Source organism: Rhincodon typus, chromosome 8, assembly GCF_021869965.1.
Source record: "Rhincodon typus isolate 14 chromosome 8, sRhiTyp1.1, whole genome shotgun sequence".
NCBI lineage: Eukaryota > Metazoa > Chordata > Chondrichthyes > Orectolobiformes > Rhincodontidae > Rhincodon > Rhincodon typus.
Genome location: NC_063339.1, coordinates 30,739,500 through 30,759,662, shown reverse-complemented (window position 1 = coordinate 30,759,662; position 20,163 = coordinate 30,739,500). Strand labels below are relative to the sequence as shown.

Sequence of the window (20,163 nt, the reverse complement as noted above, 5' to 3'; positions counted from 1 at the left end):
GCTGCTTGGCCTGCTGTGTTCATCCAGCTCTACACCTTTTTACCAGAATGTTGCCTGCTTTGGAGTGTATTAACTATAAGGAGAGGTTGGACAAACTTGGATTGTTTTCGCTACAGCATCGGACATTGAGGGGGTGACCTTTAAGAAGTATATAAAATTGTGAGAGGTATAGATAGTGTGGTTAGTTGGAGTCTTTTTCCCAAGGTGGAAATGTTAAATACTGGGGTGGGGCTTAGGTTTAAGGTGAAAAGGGAAAAGTTAAAGGAGATGTGTGAAGCAAGTTTTTCACACAGAGTGACTGACACAGTAGGTGACTGGAATGTTCTGCCAGGAAAGGTGGTTAAAGCAGACATGATATCAATGTTTAAGAAGCATTTAGACAGACACATGAGTAGGCAGGGACTGGAGTGATAAGGACCATATCCAGGCAGATGGGATTACTTTAGAATGGCATCATGGTTAGCACAGACATGGTGAGCCGAAGGGTCCATTTCTCTGCTGTACCATTTAATGTTTTATGTTTAATTTCAAAAATTGCTCTGATTGACACTAAATATGATTTTGTGTAAACATCATTTGAAGTGAATTGCAGCACTTGAATGTTTGTTGTACAAATTTAGCTGAATTACTGTTTCTTTATCTCTACAGGTTTCTACATGTATATAGAGACTTCTCGCCCTCGAACAGAAGGTGAAAGGGCTCGACTCCTAAGTCCTATTTTCAGCACACTGCCTAAAAATCCATATGGATCCATTAACAGTGCTTACTGTGTCAGCTTCTACTATAACATGTATGGAAAGCACATAGGTATGTGTGAGTAAAGATAAATTTGTTCATTTGTGTTTGAATTATAACATGTTTAACAACATCTTCAGTTTAACATTTACCTCTATAGTAGAGGGCCAATAGAATGCAGAAGAGAAGTGACCAAAATAATATTGCTAGCAGGAGGACCATTGACATAGGTTAAACAATAGACAAGGTTAAAAGTAGCAGAATACTAGTGTGCATTCCTGCACTATTTACATTGAATCCAATAGGAAGCATTCACTTACACTACATTTTGAATCCAGAAACGTCACCATGGAATGTGGTAGTATCAGTTCGTGATAAGAGAAATTGCTAAAGACAACTGTTTATTGTTCTAAAATGTCTTTTTTAAACATTTTGTATGCAAAATTTGGAAAGCAGCATGTTATGTCATAGCATAATGTATAATTTGTCAATCTCTCTGGGGGTTGGACCTAGAGAGCTAGGAAAATGAAGTTTTCAGATCAAGCAGGGCTAGCAATTGATTCAAGGCTGAGGCAGAACTGCTATTATTGGGATATGAGTAGGATGGAGGTTAATGTGAGAGTGGAGTGATACAGGTAAGCTGACAAGAGAGTGGATTGACGAAGCAGAGAAAGAGGGAGAAATAGGGAAGGGAACACCATACTGAACCAAAGGAGGAGAATTAGTGGTCGACAGGCTTGAGGAGAAGAATTAGAAGTTTTTGGGATCAGAAGAAAATATCCAGAAATGGTAGAAATGGGGAAACCTGGAGGGATGGAATTGAGGCATGTAGAGGAGATTTGAGAAAGAATGGGTAAAGGGACGAAATGAGGGACAGAGGATAAGAAAGTGGGAGAAAGAGATTGAGAAACAGGATGGCGGAAGGAGTGATGGAAGGAATAGAGGAAAATGGTCCATGGTGGTAACCAGAGGATGGAAGCAAATTCAGATGAGACTGGAAAAGGATATACAATAGAGAGGAAGAAGAGTACAGGTAGAAATATTGATATCTGACCAACGATATTCGACCCTCTTAGAGCAGGCATAAGAAGATAGAACGGGTATCAAAAATTGGCAGAGGAGATGGTGCAGTAGACAAGGATCACTGGGATCTCTTCTGAGGCAGAAAAGACCTCTTCAAAAGGCACAGATTTCACCTGAGCTGGAAAGGTACCAACATCCTGGCAGGAAAATTTGTTAGTGCTATTTGGGAGCCTTTAAATTCGTAGGGAGAGGGCTGGGAAAAGGCAAATGAGGATGGTTCAGAATTTAAAAAGACCAAGTTAGTTAGAAAACGCAGGCAAGAACAATTCAGTAACTCTGAAGAATTAAACTTAATTTATTTTAACGTAAGGGGTCATACAGGTAAGGAAGATAAACTCAGGGAATATATGGGAGCACGGGACTGGGACATCACAGCTATTACAGAAACTTGGCTGAGAGATGGATAGGACTGTCAGCTCAATGTTCTAGGGTTTAAATTATTTAGGAAGGATAAAAAGTGAGGCAAGAGAGGAGGGGGAGTGGTATTTTTGATAAAGGAAAACATTACTACTGTACTTCAAGAGGATATTTCTGAGGGATCATCCAGTGAAGCTATATGGGTAGAAGTCAGAAATAAGAAGGGGATGATCACCTTGATGAGATAGTGAGAGGAAAATTGACGAAGAAGTATGTAGAAAGATCTCATATATATGTCAGAATAATAGCATTGTAATAGTAAGGGATTTTAATTTTGCAAACATAGGCTGGGACTACCATGGTGTTAAGGGCTTGGATGGTGAGGAATTTGTTAAATGTGTTCGAGAAAATTTTCTTTATCAATATGTAGATGTACCTAAAAAAGAAGGAGCAAAACTTGACCTTCTCTTGGGAAGTAAGGCAGGGCAAGTGACTGAGATGTTAGTGGGGGATCACTTTGTGACCAGTGATCATAATTCTATTAGAGTCACAACGTTGTACAGCCTGGAAACAGATCCTTCAGCCCAACTATATGCTGACCAGATATCCTAAATTAATCTAGCCCCATTTACCAGCGTTTGACCCATATCCCTCTAAACCATTCCTATTCATGTACCCCTGCAGATGCCTTTTAAATGTTGCAATTGTACCAGCCTCCACCACTTCCTCTGGCAGCTCATTCCATATACATACCATTCTCTGCATGAAAATCCTGCCCCTTAGATCACATTTAAATCTTTCCCCTCTCACCTTAAACTTGTGCCCTCTAGTTTTGGACTCCCCTACCCTGGGAAAAAGACCTTGGCTGTTCATCCTATCCATGCCCCTCATTTTACAGGCCTCTATAAGGTCACTCCACGGCCTCTGACACTACAGGAAAAAAAAATATCCAGCCAATTCAGCCTCTCTCTATAGCTCAAACCCTCCAACACTGGCAACATCCTTGTAAATCTTTTCTGCACTCTTTCAAGTTTAACATTTTTTCTGTAGCAGGGAGGCCAGAATTGAACACAGTATTCCAAAAGTGGCCTAACCAATGTCCTATACAGCACGACATGACATCCCAACTCCTGTACTCAATGCACTGACCAATAAAGGCAAGTGTACCAAATGCCTTCTTCACTACCCTGTCTACCTGCACCTCCACCTTCAAGGAACTATGAACCTGCACCCCTCGGTCTCTGTTCCACAGGATCCTTACCATCTTTCTTAAATAATGGTGCCACATTAGCCACTCTCCAGTCTTCTGGCACTTCACCTGTGGCTATCAATGATACAAATATCTCAGCAAGACGGCCCAGCAATTACTTTCCTAACTTCCCACAAAATTCTAGGATCCACCTGATCAGGTCTCAGGAATTTATCCACCTTTATGCATTTTAAGACATCCAGCATGTCCTCCTCTGTAATACAGACACTTTTCAAGATATCACTATTTATTTCTCCAAGTTCTCTAGCTTCCATATTCCTTTTTCACTGTAAATGCTGATGCGAAGTATTCATTTAACATCTCACCCATCTCCTACGGTTCCACACAAAAACAGTCGTGTGATCTTTAATCGGCCTATTCTCTCCCTAGTTACTCTTTTGCCCTTAATGTATTTGTAGAATCTCTTTGGGTTCTCCTTAAACCTATTTGCCAAAACTATCTCACGACCCCTTTTTGCCCTCATGGTTTCCTTCTCGAGTATACTTCTACCGACCTTATGCTCCTCGAGTGATTCACTCAATCCCAGCTTTCTATACCTGCCATTTTCTTTTTATTGACCAGAGCCTCAATTTCTCTAGTCATCCAGCATTGCCTACACCTATCAGCCTTGTCCTTTATGCTAACAGGAACATACTTCCTCTGGACTCTCATTATCCCATTTTTGAAGGCTTCCCAATTTCCAACTGTCCCTTTAACTGGAAATAGCCTCTCCCAATCAACTTTTGCCCGAAACGTCAGCCTCTCTGCTCCTATGATGCTGCTTGGCCTGCTGTGTTCATCCAGCCCTGCACCTTGTTGTCTCGGATTGTCCAGCATCTGCAGTTCCTACTATCTCTGATTCAACTTTTGAAAGTTCTTGCCTCATACTGTCAAAATTGGCCTTACTCCAATTTAGAACTTCAAATTTTATATCAGGACTATCCTTTTCTATAACTATTTTAAAACTAATAGAATTATGATCACTGGCCCCATAGTTATGGAAAAGGATAGGCCTTGTATAAAAGTTAAAGTTCTAAATTAGAGGAAGGCCAATTTTGATAGTATAAGATAGGAACTTTCAAAGGTTGGTTGGAGTAGTCTGTTCACAGATAAAGGATAGACTGGCAAGTGGGAAGCTTTCAAAAATGAGATAACAAGAGTTCAGAGGTGTTATGTTCCTGTTAGAGTGAAAGGTAAGATTGGTAAGAGTAGGGAACAATGGATGAATAAATATATTGAGACTCTGGTCAAGAATAAGGAATCATATATTAGGTACAGACAACTGGTATTAAATGAAACTCTTGAAGAGTATAAGGGGAGTAGGGACATTCTTAAATGGGAAACCAGGAGGGCTGACAGGGGATATGAGATAGCCTTGACAGATAAGATTAAGGATAATCCAAAGAGGTTCTACAAGTACATTAACAGCATAAGAACAACTAGGTAGAGAATAGGGCCCCTTAAAGATCAATGAGGTGACCTGTGGGTGGAACCACAGGAGATGGGAGGCATACTAAATGCATATTTCATGTCCGTTTTTACTATGGAGAAAGAAATGGAGGTTAGGGGACTTGGGGAAATAAATATTGATATCTTGAAAACAGTTCATATTACAGAAGAAAAGTGCTGGAGGTCTTAAAAAAATATATAAAGGTGGATAAATCTCAGGGACATGGCCAAGTGTATCCCAGGACCTTTTGGGAAGCTAAGGAAGAAATTGCCAGGTCCCTAGCAGAGATATTTGTCTGATCTGCAGCCACGGGTGAGTTGCTGGAGGGTGGCCAGTGTTGTATTTTTATTTAAGAAATGGTGTAATGACCTGTGAGCCTGACATCAGTGAAGGGTAAGTTGTGGGAGGGGATTCTGAGAGATGGGATTTATATGCATTTGGAGAGGCAAGGTCTGATTAGGGATAGTCAGCATAGCTTTATGAATGGGAAATTACGTCTTATAAAACTTATTGAGTTTTTTGAGGATGTAACCAAAACGCATGATGAGGGTAGCACAGTAGACATTACCTGTATGGACTTTAGTAAAGCCTTTAACAAGCTTCTGCATGGTAGACTAATTATTAAAGTTAGATCTCATGGGATTAAAGGAGTGCTTGCCAATTAGATATGAAAATTGGCTTGATGGTAGGAGACAGAATGTGGTGGTAGAGGGTTGGTTTTCAGACTAGAGGCCTGTGACCAATGATGTTCCGCAGGGATCAGTGATGGGTCCATTTCTGTTTGCCATTTATGTAAATAGTTTGGATGAGAACTTAGAAGGTATGTTTGATAAGTTTGCAGATGATACCAAAATTGGTATTATATTCAACAGGGAAGGAGGTTATCCAAGATTACAAAGGGATCTTGATCATTTGGGTAAATAGGCTGAGCAGTGGCAGATAAGAGTTTAATTTTTATAAATGTGAGGTATTGCATTTTGGTAAAACAAACAAGGGCAGGGCATATCCTTCTGATGGTAGGGCCCTGAGTAATGTTGTCGAACAGAGACACCTAAGGTTTCATGTACATGGTTCTTTGAAAGTTGTATCACAGGTAGATAGGGTAGTTAAGGAGGCATTTAGCACACTTGCTTTCGTTGCTCAGATTTTTGAGTATAGGAATTGGGACGCTATATTGAGGTTGTACAGGACAATGGTGAGGCCACTTCTGGAGCACTATAGAGGAAGCTAAGGGTCTAGGCCCGAAACGTCAGCCTTCCTGCTCCTCTGATGCTGCTTGGCCTGCTGTGTTCATCCAGCTCTACACCTTGTTATCTCTGGAGTACTATATGCAGCTTTGTTCACTTTCCTATAGAAAGGTTAAATTGGGGAGAGTTCAGAAAAGATTTACCAGGATGTTTCCAAAACTGGGAAGCTTTGAGTTATAGGAGAGGCTGGATATGCTGGAACATTTTTCACTGGAGCATAGGAGGTTGAGAGATGATCTTACAAAGGTTTATGAAATCGTGAGGGGCATAGATAAGGTGAATAGCAAAGGTCTTTTCCCTAAAATAGGGGAATTCAAAACTAGGGGGCATATTTTTAAGGTGAGAGGGGAAAGATTTAAATGGGACCTGAATGGCAACTTTTTCACACAGAGGGTAGTTTGTGTGTGGAATGAAACTGCCAGAGGAAGTGATAGATACAGGTACAGTTATAACATTTAAAAGCCATTTGGACAGGTACATGAATAGGAAAGGTTTAGAGGGATATGGGCCAAATGCCAGAAAGTGAGATCAGTTTAGTATAGGAAACTTGGTTGACATGGATGAGTTAGACCGTCTGTTTCCATGCTGTATGACTCTATGTCTCTGTGACCAGCCTTTTCAAAACAAAGGCTCATTCACCACATGGCACTTTGTTTAAAATGTAGATCATTGCTGATGACAGATTGAACAGAGCTTGACTAAGCCACATTATACTCTAAGAACTTTTCACATTTCAAGTCATTTTTTTAGCTGGGGACTGTGATAAGCTGCAAGGTTTTGACACACAGTAGGTTGCCCCAAGCAGAACCATTGAAAATTTCAGATCCACTCTGCAGTGGTGACACTTGTGACAGAATGTCAACATTCTCTGATTTACATAAAGGCAATCTGTCTTGCATCAGATGCAATTTAGCAAAGTGCTCTGACCTCTTGGAGAACAGGAAGCTGGAACTCTCAGGTTGGTATGGAAACGTTGATAATCAGCACAGTGTTCCAAATGAATTAGGATCCTGTTTACAGCCAGCAAATCACTCAGGCTCCCTCTTGGTCCATAGGGGCAGATTGTTGCGGATGCTGGAAGTCTGAAAACAAAACAGAAAATGCTGTAAGTACTTGGCAGTATGTGCAGAAAAGGAATCAGGATTAAATAGGCTGAATGTTACTGGCCACCAGAGACAGAAAAGTGGAAGGACGAGTTGGTAAAGTAGCCAAGTTGGATTGGGGGTGGCGTGAGGCTCCTTGATACAGTCCTTTTCTTTTTATTCCTTCATGGGATGTGGACATTGACGGTTAGGCCAGCATTTATTACCTATCCCTAATTGTTCAGAGGGCAATTAAGTGTCAACCATATTGCTATGGGTCTGGAGTCACATGTAGGCCAGACCAGATAAAAGCAGTTTACTTTCCCTCAAGGTCATTAATGAATCAGATGGGTTTTGCCAACAATCAATTACGGTTTCATAGTCATCATTAGACTCCTAATTCCAGAAATTTATTGAATTCAAATTCCACCATTTGCTGTGGCAGGATTCAAAACCGGATCCCCAGAACATTACCTGGGTCTCTGGGTTAATCGTCTAGAAATAATATCACTGGGCCACCTCCTCCCCGATAATAGACAAAGTTACACAGCAGTGGACAGGAGACAGATTGTGGTGTGAATTAGCTGTGGGGCTGGCAGGGTTCTTGCTTTGTTAAGGCCCAATTAGTCTCTTTGCAGCAGGATGGGCTGAGAAAGGCATGGATATTGGAGCCAATACAAGTAAAAAAGGCAGCCCTGCACAACTACAACAGTCTCCTTGGAGAGGTTTTTCCTCAGACCTTCTCACCCCTAAACTTTTATTTTTAATTTGGTTAAGGTATGTCAGGCTTGAGAGGTCATATAACGTTGCCAAAAAAAGGTGTTATTATTCTAACAGGAAGAACAATGAAAATGGAAATATCAAAACTCTACATTTGCACATAGGCAAATGAACAACAGAAAATATCTATTTAAAACATATATCTTGCAATAAGCCTATTTGAAATAGGAAATACTTTCAAATGAAAATACTTTATGATTTCTTAATTAGCGTATATCCAAACCTTTAATCTATAGCAACAGAAGATCAATGACAAAGATTAGTATTTACCAAATGGAAACAGCAATACAGGCTGCGTAAAATTTACAACAGGTGTTTCACAATTTTTGGACAGCAAACTTACTGATGATGTTCTCAAACAATAAACTAAAAAGTTTCCATTCCCACTGGTGACCAAAAGGCCTCAACTATAGCCAAACTGAAGGTGTGTAATTGATATGGCTGTTTTGGTATTCCATGTCAGATTAATGTTGAACAGGAGTGCAACTTCAAGAACAAGATCCCGCAGGAGCTTTGCAAGGTCTATGGTATTGACAAGAGCCTTATCACCCTCTATCATCCAAAGGATAATTCAACCACGCTCTACTTGATTATGTACACACTTGCCTCCTGCGACTAAACAAAAGGGGCCAGAATACCTTCAGATCTGTTTTATGCTTATAATAGTAGCCTACGCTCATTCACGCACTATTCTCCACACCATCTCTTTTATGGATAAGAGTCAGTCATTCCCATGGACAATCTCCTTGGGGTCATTAAATTTTCCGATGGCTATGGCCTGCTCAATGAATGACTTCCAACAGAGTTTCACCAGTCCTTAAACCCGTCATTAGCCAGTGCAGTCAATGAGGGTGAGAAGAGTTTTCAGATAAACCAATGATTATAACCAATTGTCGGAGAGCATATTAGGCAGACTGATTGTATTTTTCATTGTTAACTTTTTTTAAAAACTCATTTGTGTGATGTGGACATCGCTGGCCAGCCAGCATTTATTGCCCATCTCTAGATGCCTTTGAGAAGGTGGTGGTGAGCTGTCTCTTGAACCATTGCAGTCCATCTGCTGTGGGTTGACCCACAATGCCATTAGGGAGGAAATTCCAGGATTTTGGCCCAGCGTCAGTGAAGGAACGGTGATATATTTTCAAGTCAGGATGATGATTGGCTTGGAGGGGAACTTTAAGAAACTTTTGTTGAATGAAATTTAACTTGGTTTCTGAATGACTGCATTGAATTCTCAAAAGGGTCATTAAAATGGTGACAACATGAGGAACCTATCGTCATCCAGGATAAGATCTCCTTGGTCAAGCTGCCACAGAGACCAAGATCATTGGACTTTGTGCTGTTTTCTTCAGATGAATTTTAGGCTTTGTAACGTTCTCAGGTGTAGTAGTCACTTTCACTTCCGCGGCATCTATCCAAATGGAGGAGGTGAATGCTTGTGGTTGCCATGGGATTGGATTAGTCTTGAGTATGATGTTCCTCCTTTCAACTTTCAGTCATTGATGATGCTTTTTCTCTCATTTCCAAAAAAACCTCTTGCTTTTTTTTAACAGGCATCTCTAAAATAATGACTGAAATAAACCCAAAACAAATTTTTTGAACGCACTCCTTATTAATACTTATTCAACTCAATGCTTACTAACATACTGGAAAGGAGCAGGAGTAGGCCATTTTGCTCCTCACTTCTACACCGTCATTCAATAATAATTGTAACATCAACCCCGCATTCCTGCCTACCCTGATAAGCTTTCATCTCCTTGCTCACCAGGAATCTATTCACCTCTGCCTTAAATATATTCAAATATATGTAGCTTCTGCTGCATTTTCAGGAAGAGAGTTCCAACAACCCATGACCCATTGAGAAGAACACATTTACCTAATCTCTGTTTTAAGTGGGCAACCTTTGCTTTTAATCTGCAACCACTGGTTCTAAATTTTTCCATAAAAGGGTACTTGCTCTCCACATCCATCCTGTAAATTCCTGACAGAAACTTATGTATGTCAATCAAGTCAATTCTTACTATTCTAAACTCCAGCAAATCATAGAATCCCTACAGTTTGGAAACAGGCCATTTGGCCCAACAAGTCCACACTACCCCTGTGAAGAGCATCCCACCCAGACCAATTCCCCTATCCCTGCATTTCCCATGTCTAACCCACCTAACCTAAACATCCCTGGGCACTTGTGGGCAAATTAGCATAGTCAATCCATCTACCCTGCACATCTTTGGACTGTGGGAGGAAACCAGAGCACCCAGAGGAAACCCACACAAACACAGGGAGAATGTGCAAACTCCACACAGACAGTTACCCGAGGCTGGAATTGAACCCGGGTCCCTGGCGCTGTGAGGCAGCAGTGCTAACCACTGAGCCATCATGCTGCCTGCAAAAGTAATCTCCTTCAGGCCGGAATCAAACCAGCGACCTAAGGATGTCTTTGTGAACTCTACAGTCCTCCGCTCTACCAGCTGAGCTATCGAAGGAGAAGTTATATAAGAGGAGAAATAAGGAGAAATATAAGCCAAGCCTGTCCAACTTTTCCCCATAAGACAACCTTCCCATTCCAGATATTCCAGTCTAGTACACCTTCTCTGAATGATTTCTGACACATTTACATTGAATTGAATTGCATTGAACTGATTTAGGTGTATTGTCACATGTATTGTCATGAGTACAGCAAATGTTTACTCGTCGCCATTTAAGGCGCCATCTTAGGTACAAAGGTACCTAGGTACAGAACCTTGGTACAAAGCTGAATAATAAAGAAAACAAAGTCAAAAAATTAAAAATTACAGACCTACTTACTAAAAAAGTAGAAACACAAAGAAACACAGTTAACAGTTCACCACCACAGTCCATAAGCACCAAGTCATGCTGGGCTTGCAATCCTCACAAGGGCTTGATCTTGCCCATTTCAGGCTTGACTTCGCCCGTGCTGCCAGCCCAGGCTGCCTGCTTTCATGGCCTTCCTGCTCCTGCAGCCTTGGGCTGCCACTTACACCCTTCCTTAATAAGTTTACAAGTAAAGTAAAAGTAAAAACTACAATGCATACATTTTAATAATATGTATATCTATATGGTGCAAAGGAAAGAAGTGTTTTTCAAGATTTATTATTTCCTAGAAAATCAATGTATACTTTTTTTTAAAGTTTAAAAGAATATCTGTGCTTTATATTTAATATTGCCTTGATAAATCCCTACAGAGAAGATTTAGTTATTGATCAAAGCTTCTAAATGTGACTGTTATAATCAAAGGAAAGATTTGGCTGCAGATAATCAGTGGGTGTCACAGGAGCCCAAAAGTCTGTGAACGGCACTTCATGAATGGAGTGTAGGAGTAAATTAAAGTTTTCTGGTTGTGTTTAATATCTAAGCAGGACTGTTTCATGTAATAATTGTGCAGCCGTATAAATATAGTTCTGTCATATCTAGGAACAAATGTCTGTTTCAGAGAGCCATATCTCCCTGCTTCTTTTATCTCTTAAGTGATTTTGTACAGTGTGAAGTTCAGTCTTTTTTTCATATTTACAGACCGCTTATAATGTGAGGTCCTAGTTTTTGCCTAAATGGATGTGGGGCTCTGAGTCAGCCAATTTGAAGGCCACTTTTGGTAAAATCACTGAACCAATCCTACTGCTTGCAAGCACAGTTTTTGAACACCTTTTGTCCTACTATTGGGATTCTTGAAGTACACGGTACAACTGTGTTCAGTGTTTCAGGCTGACATTACTTTATGAGAATTGAAATATAGAGCTATAGGATTATACTTTCTGGAGAAATGCTTCAATACAGTTTAATTGATATTCTTTATTCCAAAAATACATTACCTCGAATCCAGTCCAGTTCAGAATTGTTCATGGTACACAACATTAAAGCTTGCTGTTTGTGTTATCTTAATCATATTTGACGTTATTTCATTTTCTAACTCAATTTAAGGTTAATCTGAGTTTGCAGAACTGAATGTCTAACAGCTAAAATGGAATAAAGGCACTAATTTACAAGCAGGATGCTAATTTGTAAGGCTTGTTATGTGGCTTCTTGTTGGTTAGTAGATTAATACAAGTCGGTGTGGATAGTTTGACAAAAATAGTCACATCACAGGTGGCCTCAAACTACCTCTAAATCCACAGTATCTCTCTGAAAAGAATTTATGACTTTGCACAGTGACTGAATTACAGCTGAACATCCTTAACAGCTGTCTAATAGACTTTCATCATGCTTAGTCTTAGCCCTTTGTGCAGTGCAGTGACACAAGACATCAACTTGTTTTGAATATCTGATGCATTTCATGCATTTTGAAGGCATAACTTTTATGTTTGTGACTATAATCTGTAGACTGAAGATTAATATGTTAATTGTAAGGCAAATGGAAATACCTGATATAGACACCTGGTAAATAACCCTCCAACATGAGTAATTCAAACAAACCTGGGTAATTAATTAATGAACTTAGAATTAGGATGGGGAGAAAACCTAAAAAATGGATGACCGATCTCTAATCTTGTGGTGGAACCAGAGGGTCTAAAATTATCTGACAACAATCTAAATTATCTGATTCCCAGATAAAAATAAACTAAAAGCAACTTTTAATCAAAGGAGTTTCTCAGTAGAAACAGTAACTCTGGAGATGGGGATCATCAGATATATCAATTATTTATCTAGGTTCCAGAATCAAAAAGAATGGTTAGAAGGTAAGTCATAGTTAATTTACATTTCTGTTTGGAACACTTCAGAGATGCCACAGTGCCATGGAGATGGACTGTGGAGTTAGAAAGGTTTCTTGATTTAATTTATTGAGCCAGCGGATATTGGGAGTTACAGTTTATTTCATTATATTTCAGGTCACCGGGTTGTGAGAGCAAAAAAGATAAATGTTAGCCAAGTCTGTGTCTTACACAGTTAAAGTATTAACATTACGACTCATCAAGTGTAATGTAGGTGGGGACTCCAGATCAGTTTGGAGATACAATTCATGAAAGAGACGTGAAAAAGTGAGAGAAAGAAATCCATAGTAATTTTGATCTGAGAAAAAGCAGTTCAACTTTGGAACAGGTAGAGAAAGAGAGAGAGAGATAAAGCAACTTCAGACCAGAAGCAATAAGGAAATTAGAAATCAAGAGCAATTCTAATTCTCCAAGCCTTGGAGCCGAATGAAGCCCATGGTTGAGCTGGAGCTTCCACAATTGTGAAGTCTTTTAAAATTGGTCAAGATTCATTTGACTGGAGGCTGATGGGAAGACACCAAGAAATCTCATAACTCAAAGAAGAGCATGAAATCTGAGCATAATCAAAATAAATTCCTGAGTGCAGTTGCACTATGGTTTAGTCCCCGGAACTGATAGTGCTTTCAAGAGCCTGATAAGTAGCCAAAGACTTTGTGTGAGGAAAATAAAGTTAAAAGAGAAAGGTTCACTTGAAGATTTTAGTTTTAAAGTACAAGTGATTTTGTTTTTATTTAACTGTATTGTAAGTTGATAAACTAAGGTAATGTTTGATTGGTAGCATTTGTTTTGTATGATTCTTATATATTCCTTTAAACTGTAGAGGCCTACAGGATCATTATTTCAGAAGCTAATAGGGATTTCAAATTTCTCTGTAAATGTTGATGGTTATTTTGGACCATGTGTTTTAGCAATTTAGTTATTGTTTTTACACAGATGTGCTGTCTTAACATTTTTGACATTTAATATTGTCTGAGCAGTTAACATTGAAACATTGCATTGTAACTGTTTATATATGATCTATTTTGTCGCTCTCTAGTTCCATATTTCACTGACAACAAAGTACTGTGTCCTTCCCACTCCCATCAGGCATTTTGTTTTTACCTCGATCTGTTTTGCCTTTTTAATTAATTAACTTCTTTTGCTTTAGCTTTGGATGTTATTTTGATCCTTTTTTCTTTTCTATAACTCAGTTCAGCTGTAACAGCTTTCCTCTGCAGCTTCTCCTTTATTTTTCTAAGTGTGGATAAGTGTAAGGTGATGCAGTTGGGCTGGACAAACAAGTCAAGGGATACATGGTGAGCAGTAGGACCCTGAGAAGCACTGAGGGCCAGAGGGACCTTAATGTGCATGTATTTTAGTCCGTTAAGGTGTTGGGACAGTTATCTCCCTGTGGTTAAGGAGGCATATGGGATACTAGCTTTTATTAGCCGAGGCGTAGAGTTTAGGGAGGGAAATTTTTCCCTTGATGGAGGGATCAGTAACCGTGCGGCATCGATTTTTTTTCCTTTATTCATTCATGGGATGAGGGCGTCACTGGCCAGGCAGCGTTACCCAGAGGGCAATTAAGAGTCACCCACATTGTTGGGGGTCTGGAGTCACATGTAGGTCAGACAGGTAAGGATGGCAGTTTCCTTCCCTAAAGGGCATTAACCAGATGGGCTTTTCTGACAATCGACAATGGATTCATGGTCATCATTAGATTCTTAATTCCAGATATTTATTGAACTCAAATTCCACCATTTGCCTTGGTGGGACTCGAACCCGGGTCCCCAGAATGTTATCTGGGCCTCTGGATTAACAGTCCAGTGATAATACCGCTAGGCCATCACCTCCCCCTTAACGTAAGGAACAGGGGGTTTAGAGGAGATTTGAGGAATGTCTTTTTCGCCCAGAGGGTGACGGGAATCACTGTCTGTAAGGGTGGTAGAGGCAGAAACCTTCATAACATTTAAGAGGTATTTAGATGTGCACTCGCAATGACAAGATATACAAGGGTATGGGCCAACAGCTAGAAAATGAGATTAGAACAGTTCGGTAGTTGTTGTTGACTGGGGCAGACACAATGGGCCGATGAGCCTTTTTCTGAGTCTGGACCGCTACGACTCTAACTCCTGTACTGCTTCTTGATTCTCCGGGTGTCTTTTTGCCTTCGATGACGCCACTCAGACTCAGTACCTCAACAGTCTCAAGCTATTTTTCTAGTCTTTTCCTGTTCCTGCTCTCCATCACAGCCCCCATCCTAGATAAAGGATTAAATGTCACCTTGATGTTCTTTCTGTCACATTTAACAGGTTTTTTTTCTGGTTAAATCTGTGAACTTGCCCTCGTTGTTGGAACTTAGAGGTTGTGATACAAGATTTGGAAATATGGTCAGCTATGAGGAGGAAAGTGATAGTCTTCAAGAGGCTGGTGTAGTGAGCAGACATATGGCAGCTGAAACTTCCTGCAGAGAAATCTAAAATAACACATTTTGGGAGGAAGAATAAGGAAAGACATTACAAAATCAAGGGTTTTCTAAAGGGGGGCAGGGACAGAGAAACGTGAGGTTATATGGGCACAAAATGCACACAGATTCCTGGGCTTTATAAATGACAGCACAGAGTACAAGGGCATATAAATTATCATGAGCTTGTCCAAAGCATGGTTTAGCTTCAGTGGTGGTATTGAGCCCAGTTTTGGACTCCACACTTTAAAAAAAAGTGAAGAGTTTAGAGAGGATGTAGAAACAACTTACAAAGATGTTTCCAGGTATGACAGATTTCAGTTCTATGGAACAATAGGAGAAGTTGCGTTTGTCCTCCTTTGAAAATACATAAATAGAAAGGAGATGTAATCAAGGTAATTAAAATCAATGAGAGGTCTGGACAGTGTAGATCAAAACTGTTGACATTGGTAGAAAGCTTAAGAAGAAAGGATACAGTTTTAAAGTTGTTTAGCAAAGGAGCCAAAGGCGAGATAAGAAGAATTCCATCTTATGATGTGAGTGGTTCTGATCTGGAGTTCCTGAGAGTATGTAGAGGCAGATTCAATTGTGGTTGTCAAAGGGGAATTGGATAATCATTAATATGTAGAAAATTTGAGGATAGACGGGGAAAGGGCAAGATTTGGACTGGCTAGTTTTGTCTTGCAAAGAGCTGTTGTGGAGCTGACTAACACCAGCACATCCTCTGTGCTGCAACCATTTCATGACTCTGACCTGGGTCAAATTCCAGTAAATCGCTCCCTTCTTACCTTCATGCCCCTCACTCCCACCACATTCTGGTTTACTGCCAATTCACGTCCTGAATTTTTTACTACTTTCTTCCTATTCTCCCATCCATATTTATCAGCACCTTGTTGCTCCATTGAACTCTACCCTCCAGCAAAAGTCACTCCCATCTATTTTTCTGCACTCCCTGTAGCATCTATCTCTGCTCTGGCATTGTTCCCTCTTTTTAATCTTGTCACCCAATCTCTTCATTTTAAGTCCAATTGACCCCTTCTTTGATTCCTGTTCTTACCCTTTTCAAAAACGATTAAAACTCAGAAAATAATTCACGAAAGTCCAAGAAGACATTTTGTAATTTTTTTTCTCTCAGGACGACCTTTTCTTCATTCCAGTTGACATTGTTCAGAGAAGGAAGCTAGATAAATGTCTGCAGTACTTGTGAACGATTGGAGGTGAGAGATTCCATTCAAAGAACAGAACATCTGGTTGGAAAAAGAAGAGGATTAGTCTGTAAATGCTGACTTTATAAGAAGCCTTTATGTAAAATTTTCCAAAGGATTTATGCTGCATTACATACTTTTTTAGCAGTGAATGAAAATAATATTTCTAAAAGAAGGCAAGAAGTCAAAAAATTCCAGCTTGCACTCATCAGGACGATGACACAAGAATGAAGTGAACAGCGATGAAGGTCCAAGCTTTCAAATTTTCAAATGCCCTCCTGATGGTTGAGATCAGAATGTAAGCACACAGCCCATAGTGTGCCTAGTGCCTGTAAATGTAGCATTTTCAAATGGGCATTTGTGAGGATGTGAGAAAAGGAGCCAGATAAAAGCTAGAGATGGAAAGTGGACTTTGCAGCACCATCAGAATTCAAAAGAGCTCTTGAATCCTGTGACATTAAAGTAAATGCTATTCTCATACAATTTAATCACAGTGCATCAATGGCAGACTGTAGTACCATTGTCTTTGTTTTAAGATTGTTGAACAATTTCAGTAAATCTTTCAACTGCTTTGTTTAGTGCAGGTGCCATTCAGATTTGTTGAAATCTTTTCTGTTTGGGTCACTTTTGGGATTCTCTTCAGGGGATTCCCTCTGTTACCTGATCATCTCCAGGGAAATCACAGAAGAGAACAAACTTTCAACTTTTTGAGTCATCTACCTCTTCACTCTGTTGCACTCTTTCAGTTCTTACACCTCATTACTTTTTGATCACCAACACAGTAAGCTCATTGCAGCTACTTCCATGATTGGAGTTCACCCAGTAATTTGATAGATATCCCACGAATACATACCTTCTGTGTATTTTAGTTGTCAAAGGTGCTCCTCTTGCACTATTGGTGTTATTCTTTAGTTTGTACATGACCAACAAATCTATTTTGGAGCTTGATCAGAAAACATAGCAGATACTTTTACTGAGAGCAGAATGATCATCATTCATTCACAGGAGCTGAAGAAAGTACTCCTATTTGTGACCATTGGCTCAGAAATGAAAGGTCAGTTAAGATTCCTGTGGCACGCAGGGTCAAAATGTTAAAACTAAAATACATCATTATCACTTGCACTTTGAGACTTTTCAGTTACTTCTGTCTTTGTTAAATTGTTCATTGCCTTTTTCAGCGCTGCCTCCTTTGACATTTAATACTTGCCAAAGCCCACTAGCAGCTGTTGGTTTAATAGCAAAATTTTGAAGAAGAAAGTTTCTGGGGTCGAGTCGAAATTACAGATTGCTGTGGAGCCATTAACTTACCTTAAAACAAAACTGCATTCTGCAACCTGGAGAAAATTTAAAACTTTGGCCATTGTGATTAGAGGCTGAGTATCTCTATTGATATTGAAAGTATTAATATTTTTCAATATAAGTAAAGAGAGTGCTAAAGTTAGTAAGCCAGATTCAAACATTATTCATCTTGATTCCAAAAATAAGTTATAGAACAGTTTTTCCGCCGCCTCCGCCTCCACGCTTACTTCTTTAACCGTGAACCTAACCCTCCCTCTACTGACCCCTTCTCTCGCTTCCAACACACCCCCTCCTCCTGGACACCACCCCAAGGCCTCCTACCCTCCCTCGACCTCTTCATCTCCAACTGCCGTCGAAACATCAATCGCCTCAACATCTCCACCCCTCTCACCCACTCCAACCTCTCCCCTGCAGAACGTGCAGCCCTCCGCTCCCTCCGCTCCAATCCCAACTTCACCATAAAACCCGCAGACAAGGGAGGCGCAGTTGTAGTATGGCGCACTGACCTCTATATCGCCGAGGCCAGACACCAACTTTCCGACACCTCCTCCTACCGCCCCCTTGATCATGACCCCACCCCTGAGCACCAAACCATCATCTCCCAAACCATCCACAACCTCATCACCTCAGGTGACCTCCCATCCACGGCCTCCAACCTCATCGTTCCCCAACCTCGCACTGCCCGCTTCTATCTCCTTCCCAAAATCCACAAACCTGAATGCCCTGGTCGACCCATTGTCTCCGCCTGCTCCTGCCCCACCAAACTGATCTCCAACTATCTAGACTCCATTTTCTCCTCCTTGGTCCAGGAACTCCCTACCTATGTCCATGACACCACCCACGCCCTCCACCTCCTCCAGAACTTCCAATTCCCCGGTCCCCAACACCTCATCTTTACCATGGACGTCCAGTCCCTCTACACCTGCATTCCTCATGCAGATGGCCTTAAGGCCCTCCGCTTCTTCCTGTCCCGCAGGCCCGACCAGTCCCCCTCCACTGATACCCTCATCCATTTAGCTGAACTCGTCCTCACACTCAACAACTTCTCTTTCAATTCCTCCCACTTCCTACAGACAAAGTGGGTAGCCATGGGTACCCGCATGGGCCCAAGCTACGCCTGCCTCTTTGTAGGTTACGTGGAACAATCCCTCTTCCGTACCTACACCGGCCCTAAACCCCACCTCTTCCTCCGTTACATTGATGACTGTATCGGCGCCGCTTCGTGCTCCCACGAGGAGCTTGAACAGTTCATCCACTTCACTAACACCTTCCACCCCAACCTTAAGTTTACCTGGACCATCTCTAACACCTCTCTCCCCTTCCTGGACCTCTCTGTCTCCATATCGGGCAACCACCTAGAAACCGATATTCATTTCAAGCCCACCGACTCCCACAGCTACCTAGAATACTCCTCCTCCCACCCACCTTCCTGCAAAAATGCTATCCCCTATTCCCAATTCCTTCGCCTCCGCCGCATCTGCTCCCAGGATGAGGCATTCCACTCCCGTACATCTCAGTTGTCCTCGTTTTTCAAGGACCGTAACTTCCCCTCCTCGGTGGTCGAGAACGCCCTCAACCGTGTCTCCCACATCTCCCGCACCTCATCCCTCACACCCCGTCCACGCAATAAAAACCAAAAAAGAATCCCCCTCGTCCTCACGTACCACCCCACCAACCTCCGGATCCAACGCATCATCCTCCGACACTTCCGCCATCTGCAATCCGACCCCACCACCAAAGACATCTTTCCCTCCCCACCCTTATCTGCTTTCCGGAGGGACAACTCTCTCCGTGACTCCCTTGTCCGCTCCACACTCCCCTCCAGCTCCACCACACCCGGCACTTTTCCCTGCAACCGCAGGAAGTGCTACACCTGCCCCCATACCTCCTCCCTCACCCCCATCCCAGGCCCCAAGAAGACTTTCCACATCAAGCAGATGTTCACCTGCACATCTGCCAATGTGGTATACTGCATCCGCTGTACCCGGTGTGGCTTCCTCTACATCGGGGAAACCAAGCGGAGACTCGGGGACCGCTTTGCAGAACACCTACGCTCGGTTCGCAATAAACAACTGCACCTCCCAGTCGCGAACCATTTCAACTCCCCCTCCCATTCCTCAGACGACATGTCCATCCTGGGCCTCCTGCAGTGCCACAACGATGCCACCCGAAGGTTGCAGGAACAGCAACTCATATTCCGCTTGGGAACCCTGCAGCCCAATGGTATCAATGTGGATTTCACAAGTTTCAAAATCTCCCCTCCCCCCACCGCATCCCAAAACCAGTCCAACTCGTCCCTGCCTCCCTAACCTGTTCTTCCTCCCACCTATCCCCTCCTCCCACCTCAAGCCGCACCTCCATCTCCTACCGACCAACCTCATCCCGCCCCCTTGACCTGTCCGTCCTCCCTGGACTGACCTATCCCCTTCCTAACTCCCTACCTACACTCACCTTTACTGGCTCCATCCCCGCCTCTTCGACCTGTTTGTTTCCTCTCCACCTATCCTCT

At 41.6% G+C, this 20,163-nt stretch overlaps 1 protein-coding gene and 1 non-coding gene across 2 annotated transcripts in view; one reads left to right on the top strand and one right to left on the bottom strand.

The window, feature by feature from the left end:
* mdga2a (MAM domain containing glycosylphosphatidylinositol anchor 2a) overlaps nt 1-20,163 on the top strand; it is a 570,544-nt gene that overhangs the window by 509,469 nt on the left and 40,912 nt on the right. The window contains exon 14 of the mRNA XM_048600082.1: nt 649-807. Coding sequence (XP_048456039.1) covers nt 649-807 — 159 coding nt within the window. The remainder of the gene's footprint in view (nt 1-648; nt 808-20,163) is intronic.
* Nucleotides 10,381-10,466, bottom strand: trnay-gua. The gene is given in 2 exon segments: nt 10,381-10,416; nt 10,430-10,466. It is a non-coding gene; the product is annotated as a tRNA-Tyr (tRNA).